Source organism: Lissotriton helveticus, chromosome 7 (assembly GCF_964261635.1).
Source record: "Lissotriton helveticus chromosome 7, aLisHel1.1, whole genome shotgun sequence".
Taxonomy (NCBI): Eukaryota; Metazoa; Chordata; class Amphibia; order Caudata; family Salamandridae; genus Lissotriton; species Lissotriton helveticus.
This window is the reverse complement of record NC_136068.1, coordinates 1,636,075,381-1,636,103,096: the sequence shown is the minus strand read 5'-3', so window position 1 is coordinate 1,636,103,096 and position 27,716 is coordinate 1,636,075,381. Positions and strand designations below refer to the sequence as shown.

The following is a 27,716-nucleotide window of genomic DNA, read 5'->3' as shown; positions in this document are numbered from 1 at the left end:
AATATTCAGATTCTTTCACTTTTTATTTATACATTTTCCATTCTTTTTGTTTCTTTTCTTCTTTTTCTTTTTTTATATTGTTGTGACTTTCTATGTAGTGGTCTCAGATGCATACGGCCTACGTACGTTTCGGTGATTGATATAAATTGATTCACCTTCCTCAGGGCCAACAAAAAAACTAAACAACAAACAAATATATACACTATCTATTAAAAGCTGGGGGTTCTTTAGTATCTCTATTGGATTTCAGAGATAAATCTTTCCATGGTCTCTTTGCATGTTGAAAGACTATGATACTCAATGATGACTAGAACCTTTTTTAGAAGGGTATGAATATTACAGCTCTAGTGGGAACGCTTGTGACTTTTCTGTGCTTCGTCTTTCGCAATAGCTCCTAATGGGCCAGTCCAGTAAGAATAACCTTGCTTTTGTTGTATGTCTGGACCAAATTGACCAGTTTCAGTTGTTTTTGGAGCCAGTGTCTTTTCTTATTTCTTTATCTGCAAAGTTCTGCATCATACATCTGGACCTGGTTCGGAGCAACAGCACGTATACGGGGAAGCGTCCGGCTAGTTTGACCGCCACACCTAGGTTAGTGAGCGTTTGGTACAGTGTGTGCTAGGCTGGGCAGGAATAGTGCGTCCTTCTGATAAGGCACTAGGCTACAGCACACTGGTGGGAGACTGGAAATGAACTGCATGTGTGCTACAGTGCAGAACACACATCCAATTCAAGGGTTCCTTCTGGGGATGTACCTTGTAGATCTGTCAGACGTCACTTGACAGTTTATAAGCGGAAATGAAGGCCTGATGTGGATTCTCCAAGCAATCATGTTTTAGGTGAAAGCCTACCATACAACGCAGCAGTCTGGTTTGCTAACGACTTCTTATGGGCATTCTGAAAGCTTCCCTGGGAATGCATTCTGCTCTTTGCTGACCATTGGCTTTGTGGTTTGTAACTCACATTTGCTTGTATTTTATTTGCTGAATTATTTGGGTTTAGGCTGTCCAGCTTGAATTCCCCCCCCCCCCGGTGATGCAAACCCTGTTTACTGTATTCTTTCATGAACTTGCTTTCTGTAAACAGGCCTTTAAATCTTTTTCTTATTGTGTCACATTTGCTGTGCACTCCAAGACATAGGTCAAATGTAAAGCTCTGTCTTTAGAGAGAGAGGGATTCAGAAAAGGGGGTGGTGATGAACAGAGTGTCTGAATTAAGCAGACCACTCTTACCCAGTCCAAAGATCAGGGCTTGATCCATCACCGTTATTTAGCTCACTGCCCCATCCCAGCTCAGAACCTGGCTATATGCAAATTAGTCTGTCCCTGGCCCAGTGCATCATGGGAACAGGGCAGACCAAACTACCAAGCCAATTCTTCACCAGAAAGGAGACAAGCTTCCGGGGAACGGTTTCTGCCATTTCAGGCGTCGTCGGCCCGGCTTGCTTGAATCCTGATGGAGCAGTGAGCAAGGGACTCAAGTCTGAGTATACCCTGCCACACCTATAGTGGCCAAAAACGATTCAGAAAAGGGGGTGGTGATGAACAGAGTGTCTGAATTAACCAGACCACTCTTACCCAGTCCAAAGATCAGGGCTTGATCCATCACCGTTATTTAGCTCACTGCCCCATCCCAGCTCAGAACCTGGCTATATGCAAATTAGTCTGTCCCTGGCCCAGTGCATCATGGGAACAGGGCAGACCAAACTACCAAGCCAATTCTTCACCAGAAAGGAGACAAGCTTCCAGAAACCGGTCCCCGGAAGCTTGTTTCCTTCCCAGTGTAAGAATTGGCTTTTGTAGTCTGGTCTGCCCTGTTCCCATGATGCACTGGGCCAGGGACAGACTCATTTGCATACAGCCAGGTTCTGAAACTGGGATGGTGCAATGAGCTAAAAAACGGTGTTGGATCTAGCCCTGATCTCTTGACTGTGTGAGAGTATTCTGCTTAATTCAGAGACTCTGTCCATCACCACCCCTTGTTGTAAATATTTTTGTCCACCCTAAGCGTGGAAGGGTATACTCAGATGTGAGTCCCTTGCTCATTGCACCATCAGGATTCAAGCAAGCCGGGCTGAAGACGGCTGAAATGCCAGAAACCGGTCCCCGGAAGCTTGTTTCCTTCCCAGTGTAAGAATTGGCTGTTGTAGTCTGGTCTGCCCTGTTCCCATGATGCACTGGGCCAGGGACAGACTAATTTGCATACAGCCAGGTTCTGAAACTGGGATGGTGCAATGAGCTAAAAAACGGTGTTGGATCTAGCCCTGATCTCTTGACTGGGTGAGAGTATTCTGCTTAATTCAGAGACTCTGTCCATCACCACCCCTTGTTGTAAATATTTTTGTCCACCCTAAGCGTGGAAGGGTATACTCAGATGTGAGTCCCTTGCTCATTGCACCATCAGGATTCAAGCAAGCCGGGCCGAAGACGGCTGAAATGCCAGAAACCGGTCCCCGGAAGCTTGTTTCCTTCCCAGTGTAAGAATTGGCTTTTGTAGTCTGGTCTGCCCTGTTCCCATGATGCACTGGGCCAGGGACAGACTAATTTGCATACAGCCAGGTTCTGAAACTGGGATGGTGCAATGAGCTAAAAAACGGTGTTGGATCTAGCCCTGATCTCTTGACTGGGTGAGAGTATTCTGCTTAATTCAGAGACTCTGTCCATCACCACCCCTTGTTGTAAATATTTTTGTCCACCCTAAGCGTGGAAGGGTATACTCAGATGTGAGTCCCTTGCTCATTGCACCATCAGGATTCAAGCAAGCCGGGCCGAAGACGGCTGAAATGCCAGAAACCGTTCCCCGGAAGCTTGTTTCCTTCCCAGTGTAAGAATTGGCTTTTGTAGTCTGGTCTGCCCTGTTCCCATGATGCACTGGGCCAGGGACAGACTAATTTGCATACAGCCAGGTTCTGAAACTGGGATGGTGCAATGAGCTAAAAAACGGTGTTGGATCTAGCCCTGATCTCTTGACTGGGTGAGAGTATTCTGCTTAATTCAGAGACTCTGTCCATCACCACCCCTTGTTGTAAAATATTTTTGTCCACCCTAAGCGTGGAAGGGTATACTCAGATGTGAGTCCCTTGCTCATTGCACCATCAGGATTCAAGCAAGCCGGGCCGAAGACGGCTGAAATGCCAGAAACCGTTCCCCGGAAGCTTGTTTCCTTCCCAGTGTAAGAATTGGCTTTTGTAGGCTGGTCTGCCCTGTTCCCATGATGCACTGGGCCAGGGACAGACTAATTTGCATACAGCCAGGTTCTGAAACTGGGATGGTGCAATGAGCTAAAAAACGGTGTTGGATCTAGCCCTGATCTCTTGACTGGGTGAGAGTATTCTGCTTAATTCAGAGACTCTATCCATCACCACCCCTTGTTGTAAATATTTTTGTCCACCCTAAGCGTGGAAGGGTATACTCAGATGTGAGTCCCTTGCTCATTGCACCATCAGGATTCAAGCAAGCCGGGCCGAAGACGGCTGAAATGCCAGAAACCGGTCCCCGGAAGCTTGTTTCCTTCCCAGTGTAAGAATTGGCTTTTGTAGTCTGGTCTGCCCTGTTCCCATGATGCACTGGGCCAGGGACAGACTCATTTGCATACAGCCAGGTTCTGAAACTGGGATGGTGCAATGAGCTAAAAAACGGTGTTGGATCTAGCCCTGATCTCTTGACTGGGTGAGAGTATTCTGCTTAATTCAGAGACTCTGTCCATCACCACCCCTTGTTGTAAATATTTTTGTCCACCCTAAGCGTGGAAGGGTATACTCAGATGTGAGTCCCTTGCTCATTGCACCATCAGGATTCAAGCAAGCCGGGCCGAAGACGGCTGAAATGCCAGAAACCGGTCCCCGGAAGCTTGTTTCCTTCCCAGTGTAAGAATTGGCTTTTGTAGTCTGTTCTGCCCTGTTCCCATGATGCACTGGGCCAGGGACAGACTAATTTGCATACAGCAAGGTTCTGAAACTGGGATGGTGCAATGAGCTAAAAAACGGTGTTGGATCTAGCCCTGATCTCTTGACTGGGTGAGAGTATTCTGCTTAATTCAGAGACTCTGTCCATCACCACCCCTTGTTGTAAATATTTTTGTCCACCCTAAGCGTGGAAGGGTATACTCAGATGTGAGTCCCTTGCTCATTGCACCATCAGGATTCAAGCAAGCCGGGCCGAAGACGGCTGAAATGCCAGAAACCGGTCCCCGGAAGCTTGTTTCCTTCCCAGTGTAAGAATTGGCTTTTGTAGTCTGGTCTGCCCTGTTCCCATGATGCACTGGGCCAGGGACAGACTAATTTGCATACAGCCAGGTTCTGAAACTGGGATGGTGCAATGAGCTAAAAAACGGTGTTGGATCTAGCCCAGATCTCTTGACTGGGTGAGAGTATTCTGCTTAATTCAGAGACTCTGTCCATCACCACCCCTTGTTGTAAATATTTTTGTCCAACCTAAGCGTGGAAGGGTATACTCAGATGTGAGTCCCTTGCTCATTGCACCATCAGGATTCAAGCAAGCCGGGCCGAAGACGGCTGAAATGCCAGAAACCGGTCCCCGGAAGCTTGTTTCCTTCCCAGTGTAAGAATTGGCTTTTGTAGTCTGGTCTGCCCTGTTCCCATGATGCACTGGGCCAGGGACAGACTAATTTGCATACAGCCAGGTTCTGAAACTGGGATGGTGCAATGAGCTAAAAAACGGTGTTGGATCTAGCCCTGATCTCTTGACTGGGTGAGAGTATTCTGCTTAATTCAGAGACTCTGTCCATCACCACCCCTTGTTGTAAATATTTTTGTCCACCCTAAGCGTGGAAGGGTATACTCAGATGTGAGTCCCTTGCTCATTGCACCATCAGGATTCAAGCAAGCCGGGCCGAAGACGGCTGAAATGCCAGAAACCGGTCCCCGGAAGCTTGTTTCCTTCCCAGTGTAAGAATTGGCTTTTGTAGTCTGGTCTGCCCTGTTCCCATGATGCACTGGGCCAGGGACAGACTAATTTGCATACAGCCAGGTTCTGAAACTGGGATGGTGCAATGAGCTAAAAAACAGTGTTGGATCTAGCCCTGATCTCTTGACTGGGTGAGAGTATTCTGCTTAATTCAGAGACTCTGTCCATCACCACCCCTTGTTTTAAATACTGTCTTTAGAGAGAGCATGGTGTTTGCTTTTCTTTCTCTGACTTCAAAGTGAAAGAATTATGTGACAATCTTGGTCTTAAAGATAGGCTTTTTTCTAGCCCACAACACATTTTAAATGAACCGTGCTGATTTTTCAGTATATATTAGAATTTACAAAGTACAAATGAAGCACATTTTTTGGTAATTCCTAAGTGATCTACCCCACTCCACTCCAATCTACCCCACTCCACTCCAATCTACCCCACTCCACTCAATCTAGCCCATTCCACTCCAGTATCCACTCCACTGCAATCTTTCCCACTCCACTCCAATCTACTCCACTCCATTCCACCACTCAAACCCAACACTCCATTCCACTCTAATCTATCCCACACCAACCTACCAAAATCTATCCCACTCCAATCTACCTCAATCTACCACACTCTGCTCCAATATTTCCAACCCCACTCCAATCTACCCCACTTCACTCTACTACAATCTACCCCACTCAACTCCAATCTATCCCAATCTACCTCACTCCATTTCTCGCTAGGCTACCCTTCTCCACTCCAACCTACCCCAATCTACCGACACTCCACTCCAATCTACTCCACTCCAATCTACCCCACTCCAATCCAATATACCGCACTCTGCCTGACTCCACTTCAGTCTACCCCAATCCACCCTACTCAACCCCACTACGAAGAAGTTTCTTCTTTTCCCTCATTATTGAAAGTTAATGACAAAAACACGTACAAAAGTGACATTCATGTTTTCTAATACAATATCCTTACACAGCTCCACTAAAAATAGCTTTAAAGAAAACTGTGACGTAGAGAACAATATTTTTTAATTAGACCATTGATCCTTTTGATTGGCACGGTATGTTATTGACTGTTTGTGTGTGACGTTTCTATACATAACAATTGGGTTCGTAGTTTAATACGTTTTTTTGTATTGTTTTCTTATTGGAAAGCTGAATGTCTTATTACCACTAAGCCCGTGATCTCTCCCCCGTTGCATGTTGAAAGAAACCAAGTCAAGCCCTGGGTTCGGGGATCTTTCAAAGAGCCTCTCCCGCAACTCGTTACTGACGATCTTGTTCTGCAAATTCAGCTTTGCCTCGTTTGCCAACAGGCCACGGAGCATAGGGTCAATACCTCCTGCAAAGACAACAGACAATGAGCAGAAGGTCAATACCTCTTGCAAAGACAACAGACAATGATCAGAGGGTTAATACCTCTTGCAAAGACAACAGACAATGAGCAGAGGGTCAGCACTTCCTGCAAAGACAAAGCATCATTGAACTTCAAATCACAGCTAAGGAACTAGGCCATTGCTTTCACTTTGCAGGATTGAATTTCTATGATAAATGAAAAATTCTGTATTTCTTAATGAGTATTTTGGGACGTGTCAACGTGGGCAGCAACAGGAAAGACTGGACTGTGGTTGATTGATACTCTGTAACGTGAGCAATGAAGATTTACTCAAGTTCTTTTGGTCGGGCCCATGTGTGCATTCATTTACTTTTTAGAATTTTGTGAACTAAATTTCAACATATGTTTCCCACGATTTTTCTGTCTGCGCACCAACCCTTGACAGTTCATTGTATCCTCACTTCTGCCCATAAGACAACACATCATGTAGAATATTGACTTATTTTTGAATATTCTTTTTTACTATTCCCATGCACTAAGGCACACCGAATGGTATTGGTTTCACTTGCACAGCAGTATTAAGATCAGTGTTTAAACTAAGTTGCCACCATGTGTGACAAATGATCTTACTTTGATTTCTTTCCAGAGCGGGGCTCCTTCCCTGAGCTGTTGCCAGGTAGAGGTGTGGCTTCTTATCCTATATTTCTGGGTAAGTTATTTGTAAAAACTAAGAATTTCACAGTTTACTCATGTATAAATACCAATATGGATATTTGCTAGGATATAGATTTAATCCTTGCAATTTAGTAAGTACTAGCATTGATATGCAACTGACTTGTCGTATTTGTTTCCCTATTTTCTTTTGTCTCACGAATACAGATAGTTCCAGTAATACTCAAACAAACAAAAACATGGGATTACTGGTTTTGTATACTTCACTTTATTTTTCCTACACTTTGTATTAGCAGCAGCTTCTATTTCCTCTTGGTCCTGGTGAAAGCCAAGAAACTTTTGTAGATCACATTGGCTGAAACATGTTGACCGTTTTTTGAAATTAGGCAGTTTATAGTTTATACTGCTAATTGCACTGCTATTTTAATCCTACCAGTGAGAGCAAGTGAATAAAGCGTTTTGTTTTGTTAACACTAGATAGTTTTAAACTGCACTAACGTTCTCATTGTTCTCTTGCGTCCTCACCTTACCAGAAACTTCCCATATTGGATTTTAGCATCCATAGTAACGTTGTTCTATTCCAAAAAACATCCTTGACCTCCTACCTCACAGTGAGGGAGTTGTAGCATTCAGTTGGACTAGGTCTTCCCACTAGGAGTAGAAACCCATATGATAAAGCATGCCACCATGCTTCATCATATGGGTGAGGGTATTCGTCCTGAAAGGGATCTCTCCCCTGAGGAGATCTGATGATGTATATACTTGACAACTCTTAGCTTGATATTGTACGTACTTAGACCCAAGGTTAGTTTGTGTTATAATTATATTGAAAAAGGGGATATTTTTCCTAGCAGGTCCCTAAACTCCATTCCTTTGACACTCTCCTCCTGTTTTTGTGTTACTATCAAAGTTATCTTAGTCAATTGTTAATGAGAGAGATCTATTTATAAGAGCAGCGTGCTTTGGTATTCCTCTGTTGTTTTTGGGCCTAGTCCTTTGTTAACCTAGCAGCCCACTCCACCCTCTTCCCGCATGATGCTTGCAGTTAATCATGGAAAGTATGATAAAGAAAATGATGCACGTGCCCAAGAACATGAGTGAATACATAAAATCCTTGTCAGATTCTAGGCACAATGGCCTGCTTCCCCTGACACTGTGATTGGTGCTGCCTCACCTCCTGAGTGGTACAAAAGGGGGTGGTGCTGGACGGAGCATCTGAACCAATCAAACACTCACACCCAGTCAAGAGATCTGGGTTTAATCCATCACCGTTCTTTAGTCCACTCTGCCACCCCATTTCAGACATGGCTATATGCAAATCAGTCTGACCCTCTGCCTCATGGGAACAGTCCAGCCCGAACTGCCAAGCCATGGCTTCCCTGGACCTGAAACAAGCTTCCGAGGACCGGTTTCTGGCATTTCAGCCATCTTCAGCCCGGCTTGCTCGAATCCAGTGGCAAAGTGAGCAAGGGACTCACGCCTGAGCATACCCTGCCAACCTCTGGCGAACAAAGTGGTACAAAAGGGGGTGGTGATGGACGCCTGAGTGACCGCCTGAGACCCTCAATGGACCAGCAGTGGCAGCCCTGCCGACTGTCATACGTAGTAAGTTAGATTACCGCACTTTGGGCTTTCCTTACATTACTGCCAGGTCCTAGAAGGCTCATGCTTTTTTGACCTGAGAACATGCATTTGTATTTCGCTGTAGCTTCTGCAGCCTAGTCCTTGAGCAACGCAGCAGCCCAGACCAATCACCTCTGCCACATGATGCTAACAACCAATGGCAGGGAGTATGGTAATGAAAATGTGCGTGAGATCCTCTCTGGATTCCAGTCACCTTTGCCAACTCACCCGATACTGTGATTGTGCCACCATGCCCCTCTGTGAGCACCTGAGATCCTCATCAGACCAGAAGGCATCTATTCTTCCTCCATGGGGCTGTGATTGGTGAATACTCAGATCTAAGGCTGAGAGCCTTATCCCTGGTGCTGTGCGATGCATTTGGAGCCTCGAGTAATTGGCCCCTAATAGTGAGAGACCCAGACTTGCCTTGAGTACTGACAGGCACTTTGATTTGTGCTTCATCGGCATGTCAGTCAAAGAGGAGCATGGAGTTTCCCAACTTGAAGCCAGTCAGGGGACCTGTGGCTTGCTGTGCACCTCAGATTGCTGTTAGAGGGTATTTGATCGCAACTTTCAAAGCCACAGCTGCAGACCTGCGTTGATTTTTCAAACGGAATGAATCCAGTTTTGGGGCCAACTTCCAACAACACGGAGTTGAGAAAGTCTCCTGGGAGGTCTGATATTTACATTTTGTTTCATGAAGGTGGTTCTGTTCGTTAGTAGAATATATTGGAGCCCCTGCTCTTCTCTGTGTCTTCCTGTGGTTTGCGAGCAGGCAGAGACGACACAGAAATTTCTAACTTTTAAGCTTGCCAGTGGCGAGCTGAACCACTCATCGTCTGGATTCCAGGGCATGGAAAAAGGATTAATTGTGTCAAGTGTAGCCCAATGTGGGAAGTGAAAATGCCAAGAAAAGAATGGGGGTTCAGTGATAGGACTGCCAATGATCTGAAAGGTCTGGGGAGCTCTAGGTGTTCATGCTAACCCATATAGGAGGCATTCAAGGAAGACGAAGAGGAGAGAACTATAACTCGAAAGGGAAGGAAACTTTGAGAGACCAGGAAGAGTGCCAGAGGAGCAGGTGAACCTATAGATGAAATGAAAATAGATTTTATTAAGCGCTCGGTTGCCCATGGGCATTTTGGCGCTGGTCCAGCAACAGATGAATGAAAGAAAAGAAGATGGCAGCCTAGATAAGGATCTACAAATTAAACAGCCAGATTTCAAGGTTTTTTCTGAAGGAGAACAAGGAGGGACATATTTGTGGAGTGGCAATGCATTCCAACATTTGGTTTTGCCATAAATAAATCTTCTACCGCCCCAACAGGCTCCTTTGACTTTGTGGACCATCAGATTGAAAGCTGTTGAGGAACGCAATGGCCTAGGAGGAACATACTAAATGAATTTCTTTTTAAAATAGTCTGGTTTAAGCATGGGCGTAAAATCCGTTCCGCTCGCGGATTTTGCGGATTTTCAGTAAATTCGCAATCCGCGAACTCTCGCGAACTTACAGAAAATTCGTAAATCCGCGCGAAGCGGATTTTTTTGCTTGGTCGCACTTGCCAACTAGAATACTATACAATTTCGCGGGAGTAAACACTCGCGAAAACGTAGATGCGGCGGGCAGCGACAATCTCGCAATTGCGAGATTGCAAAATTTGCAATTTCGCACAAGAAATCCACCAGCAGGCAGCATAAACCTTGAAAAGTATGATTTTTATTAGAATAATTCCTCAGGTTGACATTTGCCTGCACTTTTTTTTTGCAAGGAGTCCATTTGGGGGGGGGGGGGGTGGGAGGAAGGAAGTGCCCCACAGTCTCCAACTTCCTGTTCCTGTCCAGCAGGCTCCTCTCAGTGCTTTCTTCATGTGCTGGTCACTTTGATTTGGATCTTGACCTGGAAGCACTCAGCAGGTGCAAAAGTTCAAACTCATCATTAGTAACCATTCCCTGTAGTGCTTCCTGAGGGGCCTCTCCAGAGTTCAGTTGCCTACTTGCAACTATTCTATGACCCTGCTCTGACCCTCACAGCAGGCTCAGAGAATAGCTACAAGTATACAACAAAGGTCCTGTTAAAAAATTACACTGCAACATAAAGCAATTACAGATAAGGAAGCAGGTGCCAGGGATCTTGACCTGGAAGGATTACTTTTTGTGGATGCTGCTGGATATTTGGATTTTTGCAAAACTGAAAGCACTCAGCAGGTGCAAAAGTTCAATCTTATCATTAGTAACCATTCCCTGTAGTGCTTCCTGAGGGGCCCCTCCAGAGTTCAGTTGCCTACTTGCAACTATTCTATGACCCTGCTCTGACCCTCACAGCAGGCTCAGAGAAAGCAATTACAGATAAGGAAGCAGGTTCCAGCCAGGAAGTTCAAATTCAGTAACACATTAATCAGCCCCTAATTTATTTATGTCAGTTGAGGCAGGGTAGGTGTGCTTTTCCACCCATAATCTACAGTGATGAACTAGAGGGTGGCATGGGTGAGCCAGAGGGTGGCATGGGTGAGCCAGAGGGTGGCAGTGGTGAAACAGAGGGTGGCAGTGGTGAAACAGAGGGTGCTGTGATGAACCAGATGTAGAAACAACATGTTCGCGACCGTTGCTACCCGAAAAGTAAGTTCGCGTTTGCGAACTGGTACAAAATCCTCGCGAACTGGCAGAAATCCTTGCGAACACAAAAAAAAAAAAATTCGCGAGAGTTCGCGGATTTTGCGGATTGCGAATCCGTAAATACGCAATTTCGCAGATTGCCAATTCGCAAAATCCGCCCATGCTTAGTCTGGTTCCACATCATGCAAAGCCTTGAAAGTAATACACAAAGCCTTGAAGTTGATACGCTTGTGTACTGGCCTCTAGTGAAGATAGACAAATGCCTTAGAGGCAGACTGGTGCTTAGGTATTCCAAGCAGCAGCTGGGCAGCAGCATTCTACAGGATCTTCAGCTTATTCATATACATATATTAATATGTTAATATAATATATATATAATATATGCAAGGCATTGCCATAATACATTTTAGAGTGGATGAGACCGGTTACAACTAATTTCCTCAGATCTATTGGAATAAAAGGAAAGATCTTTCTCAAAACGTTTAAAATAGGAAAAACAGCAGCGGTAACTGCATTCACCTGCTTGTCAAATGACGGGTGGTTGTCTAAGACAACTCCCACTTTTTTCACGTTTGCTGTTGCTAAAGGAGCATCTCCTAGCTCAGACGGCCACCAATTTTGAGACCAAAAGAAAACCTTATTGCCTAACAGCGAAGCCTCTGTTGTGTCGGAATTTAGTTTTAGGCAATTATTTGAAAATTAGTAGCTGATACCTGCTGATTTCCAGATATGGAAACAAAAACCTGGTTATCATCCTCATAGCTGACAACCAAAAAAACGATTTTTTAAATTAAGATAGCTAAAGGAGTAACATATAAGTGAAAAGTGTGTAGGGCTCAAAGGGTTCCATGTTTAAATATCGATGTAAAAAATATAGTTTACAAAAATATCGATGTAAAAATATTGAATACAAAAATATCGACTCCCTATACTTAAACAGGTAAGTGCAATAATATTGAATAAAAAATATCGAAGTAAAAAAATATAGATGTAAAAAATAGCGACTTAAAATGATATATAACTTAAACAAAATATATTAAATAATAATTATATTTTTCATAAAATAAATTACATTTAATATATATTTTGACTAAATATTTAAAATAACATAATTTAAAAAAAGATAAACTGAATAAACGGGGGAATGGCCGGGCAAGTCAGGCGATCGGATGCAATCCGTCTTGGCTCCCGGTCCACGCGCTGTCTCAGGGGAGATTACGGCAGTTGCGCCGGCTTTCCCATGCCGAAATAGTCTATTCCTGACGGGAGAAGGTGTGCGGCAAAGGCGGAGAGCAATGACAAGTGCGGATAATTATCGGAACCCTAGCTGTGATGCAGTTACCTGATCGGAAATGGCAAAATGGCAGTGCGTCCTTGGTAATGGCTCCCGATCGCGTCCCTCCGGTAAGGGTGCAGGATGCTTCTGATGCCTGGCGACTTAAGAGGCAAGTGCTGGAGGGCCTGGGGGCTCCGATATAAGCTCTTGTTCTTCCTATGAATAAGCTGAGCCTCATCTTTCCTACGAGTGCTTGATCCTGAGATGGCGGCCATGCTGAATCTCGCATCGGCGGTTCTTCGCGCCTTTTGCCTGCTGCCCGATTCTGCTGACTGGGTTTAGTAGCGCGGCCACCTCTGCACTACACAACTGGCGCCTTCACATCCTTGTGCACTGTGGTGCCTGCTTGGTTTTCCTCTACAAGGTTGGTGTGGACGTCGTGCCATTGCTTGGCATTACTGGGTTCTTGCACCTCCCCCACTCTATGGTGCTACGAGGGCTCATCACAGGCTGCTCTTCATTCTGCACCCTCCACAACAATGGCCGTCTCCTTTATAATATTGTAGTAGTGTCTTTCTCTACGAACTAAACAGGAGCTTGCCCGAAGGGACATGGTGCACCCTAGATCTCCCGACCCTCAAGCGTTCAGAGTGACATCTCCACATCCTTGGGGTTTGCCGGGTTGGTCTGTGGAGGGGGCCCTTCAACGGATTTCACAGTGCGAGTTATCTTGGAAATAGGACTGACCCTCTGCGAGCGCATAAGGTCGCTGTCTACTTACACGCTGGTCCCCCGTGTTTACCTGCGCCAGCGCCATTGTGGAGGTAACACTCTATGCCGCCTAAGAAAACAACGGCCAAGACCCCCAACAAGGTCTCAGATTTTTTATCGACCTCCGAAAAGCGTTTCGACCGTCAGGGAGGACGCAAGCGCTGCGACGATGGCTCTCACAAAAACGAAACTCTTGGCCATGTTCAAAGATTTCAAAACCGAATTACGAAAAGACATTGGCCTTGACATCAAATCCTCTATTGACCAGCTACGCTCCGACCTGATGGACCGTCTATCTTCCTTGCAAGAGGACGTGGACTCCGTGAGCACAAGAGTCCTTGACCTCGAAGCTCACCATCAGGAACAAGAGCTCCGCTCCACTGAACTTTGGGAGGATGTGCGTTCCCTTAAAGACCAACTACTCCATTCGCAACTTAAGGCAGAAGATCTTGAGAACAGGGCCCGGAGAGAGAATATACGTATCCGAGACTTGGAGGAGGGTGCAGAGGGGCCGGATCTGGAGGCCTTTGTGCTGGGTCTCTTCTCAGAGATTGTGTCACCACAGTCGCTCAAGATCAAACTGGACAGAGCCCACCGAGTGGGGCCTTTGCATCAGGGAGAGAAGAAACGACCACGCAACGTCCTGGCCAAGTTTCACTCCTACAAGACCAAGGAGGCGGTCTTACAGGCGGCAAGAGTCAAGGACGCCATTGCATATCAAAATCATTCTTGTACCATCTATCAGGATGTCACGCATGCGACTCTGGCCCGGAGGCAACTGCTCAGACCCATCACCAGTAAACTACGAGACAACAAGATCAAATACAGATGGACCTACCCCTTTGGGCTCAGTTTGGAATTTCAGAATAAGCGGCGCCATATCACCGACTTTCAGGAAGGGCTGACTCTGCTAGGTATCTCCTCGGGAGAGGAGGCCCCAATTCAGGGTACGACTGGAGATTCTACCAGGGGTGCTTCGACCTCCTCAACCTGGTCACGAAGGGGGAGACGTTGACTGCTTTTAGTTTGCTTTACAGGCAGCTCTCGCACATCAATGCCGACTCACAATGCTGGCTGCTGTTTTTAGATCCTCCTGGTGACACGCAGTGGGGGCCTGCATCTACCGGGAGAGCGAGGAATTTCGCTTTCTTAAGCCCCGCTGCGGCCCCTGCTTCTGCAGTGACGGATACTCCCCACCGGGGGAGAGTTTTCATGGTCCCAGTAGGCCTTCTCCTTGAGACTGATGATATTTTTTATTTTTTTATTGTTGAGAATGCTTCTATAGCCTTGTCGCTAGAGGTTTCTCTTGCATTTCGAGGCAGACTGTAATCCACACTGCTGATGATTGTTACACTTGTCAGTTTGATTGACCTCTTACTTATTTTTGCAGGGGACGATGCTAGGTGTTGGCTCTTTCCATCTTTGCCTAAGCTTTGAACACCGCAATGTTACTCTATTGGTTCGGCTTCCCGCTAGGGCGGGCGTGGACTGGATCCTCGGACCCGGTGTTCCCCATGGTTTCAGAGTGGAGAAGTGTGGCTCAATGGTTAGAGCGGCAGACCCTGATGCAGAGGTCTAGCCCGGGACCAGGGTTCAATTCCCCGCCTCGGCGGGTCTTGGGCTCAAAATTCCACGGACCTGATAATTCTCGCCTCGGTGCCTATTCCAATCATGGAGTCCCACTCTGCAACTCTGGGCAATAGCTTGCTTAATCTCCACAACGGGCCCCACAACGCTAAGGATGCCTGGCCTCCACCTTGGGGGTGCCCAGGAGTGGACACCTCACAGGGAAATCCACGATGGGTTCCACAGCGGTATTCGTACAAGCGCCTTGAGACCCTTGCGGGTGAGTAGTGCGCTATACAAGTATCAATTTACATTTATATTTACAACCCCGCGACGGGAATGACAATTGTTTTCGATGTCCTTATTTGTCTTTATTTGTGTCCCTTTAGTTAGGGGTTCTGCTCCAGCCTCGCTTGAGGCCTGACTGTAATGTTTGTACGGTTTACTTGGTTATGTTTATTTTCCTTTGCTTGTTCTCAAGTGCATGTGAAAGGTGGTATGACTGTTGGGGCAGTGCAACAGGAGTATGCAGGCGTTACACGTCTTCAAAGGGAGGATTTAGAGGTGAAGATTTGGGGGGCTCAGCGGGCTTGTGGGTGAGCTGTAAAGGTTTATACCTGTATTGATGCTGATTACTATCGGTACCTGGAATATTAAAGGGCTTAATTCCCCACAGAAGCGTCAGAAAGAATGGAAGTATATTGTTGATCATCATCTTGACATAGTGGCCTTACAGGAGACACATTTAGTTAGGGCCGAAGATGCACGCCTTAAGCACAAACACTTTCCGCTTATATATAAGTCCTCCGCCCACACAAAACACAGAGGGGTGGTCATAATTTTTTGCTCTGCCGTACAATTTCAACCACTGGGGGTTCAGACTGATAAGGAAGGTCGTTGGCTTATGATTAAAGGGTGGTTAAGGGGGAACCTTTGCACATTTGCAGTAGTTTACGCACCCAATACTGGACAGACGGCCTTTCTGAACACTTTTTTGGGGAAATTGACAGATTTTCTGTAAGGCCCACTAATCCTTTTGGGTGATTTTAATCAGGTGTGGCAGAAAGACTTAGATAGTACACACACGCACCGCTCAGGTATGAGCTCATTCTCAGAGACCACACAACAACGCATACATGACTTGGGTCTCCTGGATGCATGGCGCTCTCTTTTTCCACAGACACGATACTACACCTTTTACTCTCATGTACATATTCCCGGCTCGATTATATCTTCCTTAGTCAATCGCTACAGGGCGCCCTACAGGATGCCAAGATTTTCACCCTTGCAGTGTCCGACCATAGCCTGCTAGCTATTAGCCTCTCCTGGTGTGGGAATGCCACGTCCACATCCCGATCGTATTTTCCCTAAGCGTTGCTACGGGATAAAGGATGTTACACAAAACTAAGAGAAGCTATCACTGCTTTTTTCGAAGCTAACAGTCCAGCTGATACCTCGGAACTCATCACCTGGGATGCTTTTAAGGCTGTCATTAGAGGGGAATGTATTGCCCTTAATGCGGCGTTAAACAGGCAAAGGACTAGTGAGAGAGAGCACTTGGAAGCGGAGTTGACTGAACACTCGCACAAACTTAATCCCACAAGGCAAACTTTACGCAACCTCACAGCACTTCGAGGCAAACTTAGAGCTATTTATAACAATCGGGCAGAATTTACACTCCTTAAGCTACGGCACCTGTCCTATTCCCAGGGTAATAAAATTGGTAAACATCTTGCCAGACAATTGAGAGATAAACGGGAGCAAGAGTATGTGGGTGGCATTAAGGGGCCAATGGGGGAAATTACTTATAAAGATGAAGAAAAGGCTGATCTCTTTGGTTCCTTTTATCAACAACTTTACACAAGGACTCTTTGGATTTAGAGGGCCAGAGGGACTACCTTTCGACGCTGCCCCTTCCCCAAGTGTCTGATGAGTGGAATGATATACTAACGGCTCCTATCACGGAAAATGACGTCATTGCGGCCATTAAGCCTCTGAAGTCCCACAATGCGCCAGGGCCGGACGGCTATACTGCACTTTTTTATAAAACATTTGCCACTGATATTAGCGCCCATCTTGCTCGTCTTTTTAACACTATGGCGGAGGAAGACACGACCTCCGGCACTATGTCCGAGGCCGTGATCTCAGTGATTCCTAAGCCAGGGAAGGACCCCCAATGCTGTGCCTCTTATAGACCGATTGCCCTCTTAAATTTGGATGCAAGACTTTATTCTGCAATTTTAGCCAAGCGCCTGAATGATCATATGCCCATCCTATACACCCGGACCAGTCGGGTTTTATCAAGGGACGCCAAACGCATGATAACACTCGCCGACTTATGCATTTGATAGAAAAGGCCACTAGGTGTCATATCCCTACAGTCCAAGTGGGGCTTGATGCTAAAAAAGCCTTTGATAGTGTGGACTGGCCCTATCTTTTCCAAACACTTACAGCATTTGGTTCCATGGATCGTTATGTCTGTGTGTTTTTTGGCACACATGATTCAAGGAGCGATATTTCTGAGTACTGGTATGCTCTGTTTTTAATCAGGTGAGAGGTTTAGAATTCTATTAGCTGGGTGCTTCGGGCTGGTAGCCCGTTTTTGTATTCCTCCTCCTTACTTGCCCTACATCGTTGTGGGGGATGTTTTCAGGGACGCATTTTTCTGTACTGCCAGATGGATTTAGGATTATTCTTTTTGAGGTAGATTATTTCCTCGATCTGGCTGTGCATATGTATGTCAACGCTTCTCAGATTTATTCCATGGCTACCGGACTTCCATATCTTTGGGATTCAATTCCTCTATTTTAAGAGGTTTCACGGTTAATGTGGCAGTTAGAATGTCCAATCTCTAGATCCTCGTAAGGGCCCCCAAGTGAACTATTATGTAGGACATCTCTCCGTTTCCCCCCGTTCCTTCTCCCTATTCTTTTAGAAGTTTTCTTTTGTTTATCACAGCTTCATTTATTCCATTATCTGTTTTTCTTTATTTAGGGAATGGATGGCTATCTTGGGTTAGTGAAATAATATATAGCACTTGGACTATAGAAGAGCTTATGGCCACAGATCCTCAAAGTTTGTAGGATATGACATGAGTATTGGGCAGTATATCCGTTTCTTCTTTTTAATTTTGACATGGTATTTTTGGGATATAAGGTGTAAGGTAAGGTGATTGATGAATGTGTCACTTTCCTTCGTTGTATGTATGCTACAATATATTCTTCATGTTTGTCCTGCTCAATGTTTGACCAATATTCTGGTAATTTTATATTCTTCTTGTATTAAAAATAATGTTTTTTCTCCCACAGACAGTCTCTTCAGACCTGAAGTTCACACTGAAATATGAAATATATTATAAATTTATGATGACTAGACTTGGGTCATGAATGAACTATGAAGCATAACATGTGCGCCCTTATGAAGGAATTTACATAAACGTCTTTGGTACTTCCGAAACGCGCGTCGGCACTTTTCTCTTTTGTATGCTTTAGTTGTGAATTGTCTAGTTTCTTGTCATTTGTGATGTTTGATGTTTTCTAAATTGCTTTTGTATTTTGGAATATTTGTTTGTCTTTTATGCAATTGTGTTTTGGTTGTTGCATTAATATAGTGTGAACCTTTAATTGTTGACATTTTGGGTTTTGCAATCTATGGGCTGTTCGTTTGTCTTTTGTCATAAATTTTCAGAATTTTTAAGTGTTATCTACATTAGATTGGATTATTGTGATGTGTTCTTTGTACTTTTACTAAATGAATTTATATATGTACTGTATTTTATATCTTTTCTAATCTTCTAAAAAAAAGACTTATAAAAATACTGAATAATGATAAATAATGAAATTTAATTGAGCTGTTCTGTGGGTGGAAATTTTTCTATATCGTGGAACTCTTGTCCTATTTTTATTGTGGGTTGGGGCATCCCTTACATGTTGCTTAGTAAGCATTTGGTTTCTTGCCTGAATTCCTCACCATGATTAGGGCCAACTATTTGCACCCCTCTTCTAGGGTAGTGGTCAACGGGGTGCAATTGTCCTCCTTTCATCACTTCAGAGGCACCCGGCAGGGGTGCCCCCTTTCCCCTCTGCTTTTTGCCCTCAGTATAGAGCCATTAGCATTGGCGCTCAGGTCTAACCCCGGAATTATGGGGGTGCCTTTCACTGGGGAGCCCCTCAAAATTTCTCTATTCGCAGACGATGTCCTTCTTTCTTTATTGCAGCCTGCTACCTCCCTCCCTAATCTACATGTAGAACTCAACCGTTTTGTAGGGGTGTCAGGGTTTAAAATCAATATACACAAATCGTATATACTTAACATTAATCTCCCACCTGCAGACGTTCTATAGCTCCAAGCTCTTACGACCTTGCCCTGGGCTAAATCGTCCATCCAATACTTAGGGGTTCAGTTAACGCTGAGTTTAGAGGGCCTTTATGCTGCCAACTTCCCTCCTATTCTTGCACGCATCCAATCAGAACTTACGAAATGGAAATCTTTTTTCCTATCATGGCTAGGCCGTATTCACGCGGTGAATATGACTCCCCTGCCCAAGCTTCTTTACCTGTTTCAAGCCTTGTCGATTGAGCTGGGGGGTGATTTTTTCCGAAAAGTGAAGCCCATGATTTTACGCTTCATTTGGCAAGGGGGACGGGCTCGCTTCTCTTATTCTTTATTGCACCATTCCTGTAGCGTGGGGGGGGTGGGCTCCCAGATGTCCAATTATATTATAAAGCTGCTCAGTTAAGGGTTTTAGTTGAATAGTCGCAACCGGAATCTGAGAAGCATTGGTTACACATGGACCGCAGCGTAACGGGAAGGACTACCTGGGACTTAGTCTGCCGCCCTAGACGAGATTGGCCTAAAAACTCGTACATTAGCACCCCTACCCGCACCACTCTTAAGGTTTGGGACTGTCTCGGGTGATGGCAGATGGACTTCGTTTCCCTCCCCCTTCATGCCGATTCACTTCAATCCCGCATTCCCCCAGCTCTATCTGAGGGGCCCTTTGATGCATGGAGGAAGGGGGGTTGTTTGGCACTGACTCACCTCTTTCACAACTTCGATCCAATTACTTTTGATGTCTGTAAGCGGGATTATGACCTTGGGCACTCAGAGAGATACCACTATGTCCAATTAATGCACTGGGCTCTTACCCCTCCGATACGAGATGCCGCCACTCGACCCCTTACGAAGTTTGAAGCTTTCCTTATCAAGACTACTTCTATGAAGGGGGTTATTTCCTTTATAGATAGCTTTCTACTTAAAACTAATCTGGCTCCGCGCCCTCAATACATATCTATGTCGGAAGATATGATACACCGTCCTATAGCGAAGGAGGAGTGGGTGCATTTATGGTCAGATTTTGCAAGATTTAATCGCTCCGCAGAAGTTAGAGAGGCACATTTGAAGACTCTCAAGATGGATTGGTACTTGCATCCTGCTAAGTTGAGTCGAATCTTCCCTGCCACCTCTGCTGAGTGTTCTAGAGGATGTGGTTTATTGGGTGACTTTCAGCACATATGGTGGAACTGTCCGACCATTCGTCCCTTCTGGGCAGAAATTTTGGCCCATATAAAGGAAATATTGGGATACCACGTCCCTGCTACAATGGCAGGTGTCCTTTTGGGATTGCGGGACCCCGCTCTAGAGCACCAGACCAAAGCTGACAAATCGATGTAGTGGTTATGTATTGGAGCAGCTAAGATTACTCTGGCGGCCGCGTGGAAGAGAAAGAAGGCTCCGGCTATTTCTCTTTGGCATTCTCGTCTCTGGAAATCGCTCAGTTTAGAGCGTATGTCTGATATCTTCAGAGATAATTATACGAACTTTGAGTCTCAAGGGGCCTTCAATCCTCTGTATTTCCCGCCTCCATAAGAGCTCTTCCCCTCTTTCAATTTTGAATAATGTCCTAGTGTCATGTGACTTCCTTACTGTGTGATTGTTGCCGCCACCATTTTTAATAAATCTAATTTCCATTATTTAACATAAATAATATTGAAGTTTAAATATATTATTAAAAAAGGTAATAAACATTAATTAATTACACATTGTTTAATACTATAACATCCACAACACACACCTAAAATTAATTACACAATTACAATTACTAATTACTAATTAATTAATACAAATTAATTAACAAATAATTAATAATTCATCAATAAAACATAAATTACTTCCCACCCTTCTCACCATTTACACATATAACACCACAACACACACCTAAAATTAATTAAGCAATTACCATAAAATAATGAATAATTAACTAATTTTAATTATTTAATTAATAATTAGCATACACTTATTCATTAATTATTATACATATTACCTCAATAACATCACAATTATACAATTATGAATAAATGTAAATTATTCAATACATTTCATATAATTAAATAATTCCCACCCTATTCCCCTATAAACCCACAACCTGTTACGGAACTAAAAACACAAAATTCAATTTAAAATAATTTATTAACTATTATAAATAATAAATAAAATCTATATAATTAAATTACTTCCTACCCGATTCCCCTATAAACCCACAACCCGCTACGGAACTAAAAACACAAAATTGTATTTAAAAAAATGTTAACTACTAAAATTTTAACAATAGAAATGCAAACAATTCTCATACAAAATACTAAAATACATTACATTAATAATACCTCAAAATGTTTAACAACTATATTTTGGTAAACGATATTTAACACTTCGATATTTTTGTGATCAATACTACTTAGCTGACAATCGATATTATTGTCCACGATATTTTTTCCATTGATATTTATGACCCACAATATTTTTACCTCGATATTCTAGCTCTGTACTGCTCAAAGATAAGCCTTGTGGTACCCCGTAGTGAAGAGAGAAGGAGCTAGAAAGAAAGCTGTCCATTGATACAAATTGTTCTTTTTCTGAAAGAAAAGATGTCCGCAATGTCAAGGCAGTGCCACTTATGCCCAAGGACTTGACATAGTCAATAAAAACCATATGATTGACCATGTCAAAAGCGGCTAAAAGATTCAGTAAAATCAGCGCTGCAGGGTTTCCGTTGTCCAAAATTGCTCTCGATTCCTCCAAAGAGGTAATCACAGCAGACTCAGTGCTTTGCTAGCCACGAAAATCAAATTGAGAACGGTCTAACAGATTAAAGTCAATTCCTTGTTAATAGCTTTTTCCACGATCTTCAGCAGGAAGGAAGACGTGAGATGGGACGATAATTAATCACAACCAATGGATTAAGGTACAATTTTTTTAACACAGGCAATATTGAAGCCACCTTCCATTTTGTTTGAAAGTATCCTTGCTGAAACATTTCATTAAAAATCAGGTCAGGAAAGCCAGCTACGGTTGCTGAGACCAACCGGAGCGTCGCCGGTGGACAAAGGATGCAATGGAGAGCAAGAACGGGTGGTGAACATTATATCCTGAACTTGGCCCACTGTCAAAGGGGAAAAGGAAGAGAGGGACGGTGAGCTATAAGTGGATGGTAACATTGTGGGAATCTGAGAAGAGACAGTACTTGAAGCTGGAACATCTGCCATCAGCGATGATACTCGGGCCGGGCCCATGGAACTGGAAAATGTGTTGAATATATCCAACACCTTCTCTTGAAAGGAAGATGCAATATTATCACAAAGGGTCTGACGGCTTTCTGATTGCTAAAATTTGGAAAGTTTTTCCATCTTGGCAAAATGTTCTTTATCAGACTCCTTAGCTGAGATTATTTTTGGTGAAAATTACACAGATTTCTCCACAATAATCTGGGATTTATATTCTGATGTGTTTTGTTAATAAAGAGTTTTTTTTCTGTGAGATTGTAGTTGAGTTGCTCTTGGCATCTGCACAGCTGCTTTACGTTTCTGAGATTCTGTGAAAAGCAAGGTTGAGTGGGGTTTAGACTCTGTGTAAGGGATGATCTATAGGGGGCCAATTGATCTATGTCTAAGGTAAGCCATAAATTGTATTCTGAGATATCCTGGTCAAGTATTCTAGGGACCTTAGGAGAAGAGGATAGCAGTTTGCGATCAAACTGTTCTGCCTCTATTGTGTGCCAAAGTCGACAAGTTTTAACAGTGCTGGGAATAGATTTTTCTTAGACTGCTTGGCTATAGTATTAAGATGGAACAATAGGCATGATCAGATCAGGCAAAGCGACAATGTCTCAGAAAAGACAAGTGTGGTATTGTTGGAAAAGAGGACAACAAGCCTGTTACCAGCAGAGTGGGAATGAGTAGTAACCAACTGACATCATCCACAGCTATTCATAAGGTCACTCAAGATAGCCAAGTTTCTATCCTCCAGATTTTCCAAATGGAAAATAAAATCCCCAGAACAGGGAAATCTGCAGAATTTACCTGATTCTCAAGGGGATGACCGATACTATCTAGGAAGGCAGATCTTGGACCTCGTGGTCGAATAATTAACAGCCCATTGAAGGTAACATGGGCATTAAAAGTAAACTTAAAATGTAGAGCCTCAAGATCTTTAGAGCAGTAAACACCAGAGCAAGTGCTAGAGAGCTTTTTTTATACACTAGCACAGGACCACCTTCTCTCTTCCCTACCCTATCCAACCTAAACATAGTATAGTCAGTCAGGGTGGCTAAAACTAAGGGGCCCATTAAGATGGTGGGCGGTTCATCCCCGGCCCGAGGGGTATGAACCGCCCGCCATCCACACCAGAAAGACCCCCTGCCATATTCATATTAGGATGGCTTGGGGGTCCGCAGCAGACAGAAACATCGTCTGCCGCTTTTCCGCTGGTCGACTCGTAGACCGGGCGGAAAACATGTTTAATATTGTGGCGGTGCCATATTAGGATGTTGGCGGAGATCAGCCTTTCCATGGCGGCGCTAAGGAAAGGCATGCGGTCTTTGCTTTTGGGGGCCCGTTGCAAGCCCCCTGGGTGTTGAGGGGTGTGGTGTGCACATGGGGGGTACCTATGGTACCCTCCCTGCATTTGCATGCACAAGGTGGCAGGCACCGCGCGGTGCCTGTCACGTTGTGCATGCAAATGCGTGACATGCATTTCTGACATTGCAGAGGGTGCTGCTGACAACAGCGCCCACCGCATCGTTAGGAATGTGGAATGCACCCACCAGTGTGGCGAGGGCATCCTAATGCGTACGGCGGGACCACCGCACCTATGCCGGGCAGTCCCTTTAGCCGGGGCAGTGGCGTGCGGACTTTGTCCGCCCGCCATCGTAATAGTGCTCTAAGTCTGGGCCCGAGCTGTCAGCAGCCCATGTCTCAGTGATAAAAGCTAGCTCAATATTATGCGTTTTCAAAAAATCAAGTTTGTTTTTGATAAGTGAACTTGCATTAATGAGAGTGCAACACAATGAATGATGAGGAACTGTTGCATCAATTAGAGATGTCTCAATATTCCTAACAAGCCTATTTTCATGGTTATATAACACAAGTAAAGAGTTGGGGCAATTAAATAAAGACGTTGGAAGGACTGTAGTGTAGTTCCTCTATTCCCAATAGGCTCTGCGCATTGGAATAGTATATCCTATATATTAGACGTAGGACTGAGGTCGACTAGGTCTCTATCGAATATACTAGACCTAAATGTGTGTGCCAGCTAGCTCAGAGGTCACTAGAAACGTTCTCGAATTCACAAGAAGGGATTAGTCTCTGACAACCACATAAACATGACAACTTTGTTTCCCCAAGATAAATCGTATCTTCAGAGTCGTGGAAACAATAGATAGATATTTCACTCAGTCAATCGTGCATGCTTCATTTCAGTAGAGGTGCAGGGAAAGTAGAAAGACGGGCGTTTTCAATAAAAGGTTTTATTGAACAGTCTTCTTTCTCAAGCACAAGAAATGAACTGCTACAATAGTAAAACTGTTTGTAAAATATAATGCGTACAGTAAAAAGTAGTTACTCATAGCTAATCCTCGTGAAATAAATACAGTTTCCGAACATGCGTGGTTCATGTCTGTTGAAAGTTACTGTAAAAGGCTGTAGTTTTAGGTTTCTCTCTGTCAAAGAAAAGTGTCCAGGCCATTTGAAAATACAATCCTTTTCCAGTTGAGAGCACTTGGATAAGGCCCATAGACCCAGACTCCTCTCAGGCGAAGTGAGGAGAAAGTGGCCTATTAGGTGGAAGCTGGCACCCCGGCAGGAAGGTGGGTGAGTGATGGCTGTGTTTGATTGAAGTCCAGACTGTCCCAAAGTTGCCCTAAGAGGCCAACAGCCAGCTCTCTGTAAACAGGGCAATGCAGACGGATGCGGATGGCGAGTTGCTGTGAGTCCCTGATTGGCCCTAACCGCCCTCCGCACCGCCCCTCACTTTTTGGAGCCAGGCTGCAGATGCGGCGTTCCCGGAGTTTTCGCTTTTGGTCTACAGTGGGGCTAGCTTGCTTCACTTGACCCTGCCAGTGCGAGTCACGACAGCGCCGGCTGCCTCTTCCCTCTGCATGCTCCAAATCGTCACGTTTTCAAAAAAACATTGCAGCAAAACGCAGGAGTTCAACATGGCTACAAGAAACGGAAATCTGGTCCTATAATTAATTGAATTCTCTGCTAACAAGCAGGCGCGCGATGTGTGCCTATATAATGATCAGCTGTGAAACATGCCCATAATTAAAGAGGAATGTATCGAACCACACAGGCCGTGCGTGCTAGCAGGGCCAATTTTAGCGGCGGCGGCACCCAGTGCAACAATTATTTTGGCGCCCACCCACAACCCATGACCACATCATCGAACTCTCTCACTACCACAGTGCAATAGTGTCCCTCATCTCTCCAATCATAAGATATTCCTAAACACAGCCCCCCCTGAGGTCAGCACCCCCTCCACAGGTCAGCGCCCAGTGCGGCTGCACCAGTTGCACTGCCCTAAAGCCAGCCCTGTGCTAGCACATTAGAACGTAAACCTTTAAAATCATGATACCTTTGGGGTTACGCTGGGCACTTCCTGCATTGGGGGCCGGTGAGAGGCAGTGCTGGTGGGCCTCTGTCATCCCAACTCGGACCCCCCGCCCGCGGCAACGTCAGCCGCCGGGCATGATTGAGGGGCACGGCTCAGCTACATCGCTGTCAGCTGCACAATCAGGAAAGTTTTCGGGGCAGCTACAAATCACTCAGGCCACCAGTTTGTGGTTCAGAAAGTGCCAGTCCAATGCTAGCAATATGGCGCTGGGGACCCAGGCACCTTCGAGAAAGACACCCACTAGCTTGATTACAGGTAGCAGATCAGAGACATACACGGACCAGCTGAAGAAGGTGAAAGCCAAAGCACAGACCTAAAGGGGTTTATGAGAAGCTTATTGGGAGTTGAAAGTGACAATGACAAGTCATTTAGTGACAGGAAAGGACCGATGAGAGGCCTTCTGTATGCAAGAGTGGGTGGTGTGAGATCGGCTACGGGCATTGAGGAGAAGTTGACACTATAGATTAATATGCGGAGAGGCCTACGCAGAGATAGAGGGAACAGGTGAGTGACTGTCTTGGCCACAGAGGCTGCAAACATTAATTTGAATACATTTGTGAACACTTTTAACTTCCCATATATCTAATTTCTTACTGTAGCAGACGTTGCTGCAGCCCTCCCTCCCAATTCTGCTTAGCCTTAAAGTTCATTAAACATGTAGCTTTTAGCTAATTCGGTCTTGTTTTTTAACTACAAGCCTAGCAGTATTAAAGGGTGAAACTAGAATCCCAAAATGTAACACTTTGTTGGTTAAAAAAAAAGCAGTCCTGTCTGCAGGTGATGCCGGATGTTCCAATTAGATGAGGGAGGTTGTGAGCATGGTTGCCTATGTTCCCTTTTTTTTATTTTTTATTTTTATTGATTTTACCCCTTTTTTGTAAGGATAGACACATACATCAGGCAACAAGTTTATGATACAGATCTAAAAAAAATAAAATAAAACAAAAGCCAATACAGAAGAAATACATAAAAAACAGAATTGAAACATATCTCAAATACGACCAATGAAACCCAAACCCAAATAGGAAAACATGCAAAACAGAAATTTCATCCGCTTTCAATTCATGAATTGACCAGAGCAGCATGAAACCAAATCAGATTACACCTAAATCCATTCAGTTATGGTGGAGACCAGATCTTAGCTCCCATTGCTCTCTTCCTTATCCCTTTGGTTTGATATATTGGAAATTTGAGGTTATACATGGCTAATAGCCTTGAGCGCCAACTCGAGAAAGTCAGGGGATCAGGACTAATCCAATCGTTAGTTATATAAGCCCGTACCACTGCCATACAAATAAACAAGAAAGATATGTTGGCTCGTGATCTCGTCTGTGCTAATATGTCCGACCCCACCCCAATCAAAATCAATTCCCCAGTTATACACACAGAAGTTCCTATTATTATGCCTAGAAACTGCTCAATTTCCCTAAACAATAACTTAGGACATGAAAAAAAACAAATGAATTGAATCTGCTGCAAAAAAGGCCATATCTATTACAATTGACACCAACCGATGTCCCCCATTTAGAGATCTTGCTTGGGGTATAGTACAAATCATAAAGGGCCATATAGTGCTAAGTGCGCATCCTCCCCGTCATCAAAACTTGATTTGCGAGCCCTAAAGAATCCCTAATGTTAACCTCCACAACCCCCAATTTTCTTCCCCAGTTCCCTTGACATAGATCTAAATCATCAGGGAATACCTCTAATCAATGTGTATAGTATTGACCTATAGGTGCTTTTCTCTTAATTTTTTCAATAAGCACGATCTTAACAAACTGATGTTCGTATCTAGGCCCTTGCTTAGTTAGGAAACTACAAATTTGAAGATATTTGAAGAACTCTTGTTTAGCTAGACCATATTACAATTGCAAATCTACAAACGATACAAGTTGGCCATGTTCACATAAGTCACCTAGGCAGGGAATTCAGTTTGATCCCCATCTGTGGGCCACTTGATCACGAAAAATTAATGAAATAAGCCTGGGAGCTGTGAATGG

The 27,716-nt window shown here is 44.4% G+C and overlaps 1 protein-coding gene across 2 annotated transcripts in view; it reads right to left on the bottom strand.

Annotated features, from left to right (window-relative positions):
• Positions 1 to 27,716, bottom strand: part of LOC144770626 (myeloperoxidase-like) — a 329,709-nt gene that overhangs the window by 9,672 nt on the left and 292,321 nt on the right. For both annotated transcript variants that reach the window (XM_078655312.1, XM_078655313.1), the window contains exon 11: positions 6,087 to 6,257. In XM_078655312.1, coding sequence (XP_078511438.1) covers positions 6,087 to 6,257 — 171 coding nt within the window. The remainder of the gene's footprint in view (positions 1 to 6,086; positions 6,258 to 27,716) is intronic.